Source organism: Platalea leucorodia, assembly GCF_965183815.1.
Source record: "Platalea leucorodia genome assembly, chromosome: 13".
NCBI lineage: Eukaryota > Metazoa > Chordata > Aves > Pelecaniformes > Threskiornithidae > Platalea > Platalea leucorodia.
The window spans coordinates 11,432,603-11,437,628 of NC_138835.1; the positions used below are offsets into that span (position 1 = coordinate 11,432,603).

The 5,026-nt window shown below is 52.0% G+C and overlaps 1 protein-coding gene across 1 annotated transcript; it reads right to left on the minus strand.

The window, feature by feature from the left end:
• Positions 1-505: 505 nt before the first annotated feature.
• Positions 506-4,062, minus strand: MAFB (MAF bZIP transcription factor B). The gene has a single exon (XM_082325616.1). It carries the CDS (start codon positions 3,411-3,413, stop codon positions 2,478-2,480), a length of 936 nt encoding a protein of 311 aa, XP_082181742.1. The 5' UTR covers positions 3,414-4,062; the 3' UTR covers positions 506-2,477.
• Between the last annotated feature and the right edge of the window lie 964 nt (positions 4,063-5,026).

The following is a 5,026-nucleotide window of genomic DNA, read 5'->3' on the forward strand; positions in this document are numbered from 1 at the left end:
CCGGCTCCCCGCCGGGCTGCAGCGGGTGGGGACGCCCCGGCAGCCGGGCCCGGCGTGGGGCTCCGGCCGCTCCGCTCCTCCCGGCGGGGGACGGGGGGGGAAGGATGCTCGGCCGCTCCCCCCCTGCCAGGGGCGAGGTTCGGGCAAAGCGGAGGGGGTGCAAGGCTGGGCGTCCTACCCTGCCTGCAGCAGCGGTCCCGAGTGGGCAAAGCAGCTTCGCACCCCCCGTGCAGACCTGCAGGAGAGGAGCTTGGCGGCTGCCGCGGCCGGACAGCAGTGCGAGGGCAGATAAGGGTCCAAAAGTTTTCCTTTCTTTTTTTTGTGGTTTTTTTTTTTTTTTTTTTGGAACACGAGACGTCAGAGAAGCAGGTCCCTCCAAGAAATGCCATTTCAATGATTTTAATAAGCAAAATAGGAAACAATTTTAATAACCAAAAACAGAAACCAGTCTGAATAAAACTACAATAGACCAGGTTTTTTAATATTTTTCATATCATAAGCAGGATTTGAAATTGATCCCTTCAGAACTTTACATGAAATAAAAACAATTTTTTTTCCGCTGCTGCAATGTTTTGATTTCAACACAGTTGAATCAGTAAAAACCAAAGATCGTTTTCTGATGCATGACTAATATCCACAATATTTAAAACTGCAAGCACCATGCTGTTCATTACAATCTTGTTATTACTGTTAATTTATAAACTAATACAAACTTAAAATGCATCCGGCCAGCAGTGCCAGCTATCCTAAAAGGAAACTAAAAAATAAGTTTTCATTTTGGTATTTTTGTCAGTGCAACGTAAATCCTTTTACTGACCTGCAGGAGGAAAAAAAAAAAGTAATAAAAACACCCATAAGACTCCAAACTACTACTACTATACAACTGCAAATAAATTTTGGCTAAAACTTTCACTCGCTGCATAGGGAAGCAGAGAAGCAGATTACAAATCATTGCAAAAGAATACACTTAAAAGTTGCAGTATGTCTTCTTAAAAAAAATTTTAGTTTTATATGCTTTTCCAGCTCACTCATCCACTGCTACCATTGAGAAACCTAACTTCAGTGGCGACACGGAGCCCTCGCTGCTGTTGCAGCCTGACTCTTAAGGAGGAGGAGGGTTTTTTTTTTCTTCTTTATTTACTGAAAAATCAAGGGGCAGTTGTTTCTTAAAAGGAACTGGTATCTCGTCCGTCCTTCGCTTCCTGAGTGTACAATCAGAAGGGAAACTATATGGCCAAGCCTGAGCACTCCAGGCTGGGAATTGTCCTGAAGGAAAGAGCTTCGCTGCCACTTTAAAGCATGGAGTAGGCTCTAGTGACCGATGAGAGTTTTTCCCTGTTAAGTTTAGGTTTGTCAATGCCATTCAGGCGTTTTTGCTTCTGCCCCAACAAACAAAAACCAAAATGAAAACTAAAAAAAAAAAAAAAATACAACTTAAAAGTGCACCAGATATACAAAGTTGGTTTTTTTCTAATGCAAAATGCCCATAACTTTTTTTTCCTTAAGTATCTCTTTAATACCAAACAAACCGTATAACCAGCCTGCTGAAATGTTATTTTGTTTTTGTGTTTTTTTTTTTTCTCCTGTGCGGTTTGAAGTAGCAGATATTTACAAGCTAACAACCATAAAAGAAAATAAGAGAGCAAAACCAACAAACAAAACTGCACAAGCAGTAAAAAGTTTGATAACTTGTGATGCTTTTCTTATCGATGAAACAAAACAACAACAGAAATCTATGATCGATGATCAACATGCTATAGTTAAACAAGAAAATGGTACAAAATAGAAATTATTACCATACATGTCCAGCATGCAGGATTAATATTTTTAATGCAGATTTTCGTATTTTTCTATATAATCAAGCAGGCAATAAAACTGATGAGTTTTTTTTCTTTCTTTCTTTCATTCTTTCTTTCTTTCCTTTCTTAGATTGAATGTCCCATCTGAGTCCTGTAACTTATTTCTCAAAGCAGGCAATATATGAAGAGTTTGCATATATTGTCCTTTTTATTTATTCTCTTTTTCCAAGCAGGTAAATTGTGCATGAGATGGTGCTGTATATGTCCTCTCTCTTTCCAAGCAGGCAGTATATTATAGATGGCTTGTTCATCGTCCTTTTTTATTATTATTCTCTTAAAGTCCATCTCGTTCTGCAAGCAAGCGATCTCTAAAACGCTTCACTTGTCCTTTTCGCCTTTGCCTCTGTCCCTCTCTCTAACTCGCAAACGAAAGTCGAAAAGTTGCACTTTACCTCTCCCGTCCCCACCCCCAGCCTACTTTTCCCACAGCTACTCTAGAAGACTGGATGCTGCAAAAAAAAAATCAAGTCTCTATTTTTCTCTCCTTCTTTCTCTCTAGTCAAGCAGACAGATGGATGGAGATGTCAGAGGAGGATGGGAGCGGGGGGGGAAGGTGACGGGGGTCAGGTTTGGGGGGTGGGGTTTTTTGTTTGTTTTTTAATTATTTTTGTTAAGCACTCACATGAAGAACTCAGGGGAAGACGGGTTGTCACTGGTGGAGCCGGCCTCTCTGAAGCCATTGCTGGCAAGTTTCTCGCACTTGAGCTTGTAGGCGTCTCTCTCTCTGGCGAGCCGGGTCACTTCTTGCTTGAGCTGTTCCACCTGCTGAATGAGCTGGGTCTTTTCGTTCTCCAGGTGGTGTTTCTGCTGGACACGTTTATACCTGCAGGACTGGGCATAGCCCCTGTTCTTCAAGGTCCTCCTCTTCTGCTTGAGGCGGATCACCTCGTCTTTGGTGAAGCCTCGGAGGTGCCTGTTGAGCTCCCTCACGGACATGGAGACCAGCTGGTCATCCGAGAACCGGTCCTCCACGCTGCTGGAGGGGGGATGCTGCTGGTGCGAGTTCTGGAGCTGCTGGGAGGAGCTGGAGGAGGTGGAGGGAGTGGGAGAGGCCTGGTGGTGATGATGGTGGTGGTGGTGAGGGTGCCCGCTGCCGGCCAGGTCTTCGTGAGTGACCGCGGGGTACTGGTGGTGGTGTTGGTGATGGTGGTGATGGTGGTGGTGGTGGGCCCGGAAGCTCTCGAAGCCTTGCAGCTGCTGGGACACCTGGTGGGACCCAATGAGGGCTTCAACAGCGTCCTCCGGGGTGAGGTTCAGCGCCTCGGGGTTCATCTGCTGGTAGCTGTTGGCCATCCAGTACAGGTCCTCCAAGTGGGTCTTCTGCTCGGTGGGGCTGAAGCTGGGCGAGGAGGGCACGGAGCTGCAGGGGGTGCTGATGGGGGTGGAGGAGACGGAGCCGGCAGGCTGCAGGCGGGTGCAGTGCCTGCCCGAGCGGTCGTTCCTGCCCAGGGGCTCCTTCTTCACGTCGAACTTCATCAGGTCGAAGTCGTTGACGTACTCCATGGCCAGGGGGCTAGTGGGCAGCTCGGCTCCGATGCTGAGCTCTCCGGCCATCGCTGTCTTGCGGGCACCTCTCCCGGCGGAGGGGGCTGGAGACCTCACTCCAGCGCGCAGCCTGGCAGAGGGCTGGCCGCGCTCCCTTATTCCAAACCAACTTTGGCTTCGCTTTCTCGCTTCCTTTCCTCTGCTCCCCCTCCACCGCCGCCGCCGCCTCCTTCTCCCGGCTTCTGGGGCTTCTTCAGTCCGGAGCAACAAAGCCAAGGAAGAGCCGGCACCCGGGGCCGCCTGGATGTCTCCTGTCTTTTTGTATCAGCGTTTGCAACGCACCGCAGGCTGCAGCAGCTCCTGGCACTAAGACACCCGGTTGCAAGGAGAAAGGAGCAGTAGCAGGAAGGGCAAAAGCAAAACAAAACAAAGATGCTGCCTTGGGGGCTGTGCAGGAAGAAGAACAACGGTGCAAAACGTCTACCCCGTGCCCCCGTCTGGGTTTTGTAAGTCCGGAGCCTTCTCCCCGCGGTAGCAGAGCACCGGAGTCTGCCGCAACTTTCCAGTCCGAGCAGGCGGCCGGGGCAGCGCACTGGCTATTTGGCGGCGGTGGCTGGGCTTTGCACGGGAGTTCTCGCTGGCTCTGGCAGCGCAGGGGAAGGGGAGGGAAGAGGGGGAGGAAGGAGGGGAAGGAGGAGGAAAAAAAAAAAAATGAGGAGAGGGGGGACGAGAAAAACCCAGGTCTCCGCTGTAGCTGCCGCCTCCAGCGCTCGTTGTGCAGCTGTGATTCGCAGCGCAGCCCCCCTTGGCTTCTTATACGGCCGTGCCCGCCGAGAGCGCGGCGGGGGCCGGGGCCGGCGGCGGCCGCGCCAATGGCAGCGCGGCGGCGGGGCCGGGCCGGGCGGGCGGCGGGGCCGGGCCGGGCCGGGCCGGGCGGCGGCGGCGGCGGCGGCGGGGGCGGGCCGCGCCGTGACAGCTCCGCAGCGCCAGCTGAGCGGCCGCCGCTCCCAGCCCCGCTCCTCCGGGCGCTCCCCGCTCGCTCCCCCCTCCCGCACCGTCGCCTCCTCTTTCATTTATTTATCCCCCCCCCCCCCGCCGCCTTTTCGGCCTCTGCGATCCACAAAGGAGGAGCGCTCGGGGACATCCTGCCCGTCCCTTTGTTCTAAATATAACAAAGTCCCTTTTTGCCCGCTGCCGTCCCGTAGCAAATTTCAAGGCAGGCGGCTTCCCCCCGTCCCACGCACACCCACCGCCCCCGCCAACTTTATGCAAGCGAAGGGACCGCGGCAAAAAACGGCCACGAACGCGCACCGGGTCGGGCCCGGGCGGGAGCGCCGGGGCTGCGGGGTGGTGCCCAGGGGGATGCGCAGGGACCCGGGAGCGAGGGGAGCACCGGCTCGGCAAGGCTGTCAGCTCTCCTTGTACAACCGGGGAAATCCTCCCGGTTGCAGGAAGCAAACCTCTCCCTGAAGTAAAGCAAAGGCATTGACACAGACAATTGCAAATATTAGGGAGAGAAGGGAGAAAATATAATTACATTTCAGTTCTGAGGGGACCGTGTTTGCTTTCCTCTGCTGTTCCCTGAGTGACTGCATGCAAAGGAGTACTCGGCTTGTAAGGTTTTTTAGTTTCTTTTTTTTTTTTTTGGTCCGGTAACAGGAATTTTTTTTTTGAACATTTTG

Bases quoted from the DNA above. Each gene is read 5' to 3' on its own strand.
- MAFB (XM_082325616.1), bottom strand. From the start codon at position 3,413: ATGGCCGGAGAGCTCAGCATCGGAGCCGAGCTGCCCACTAGCCCCCTG.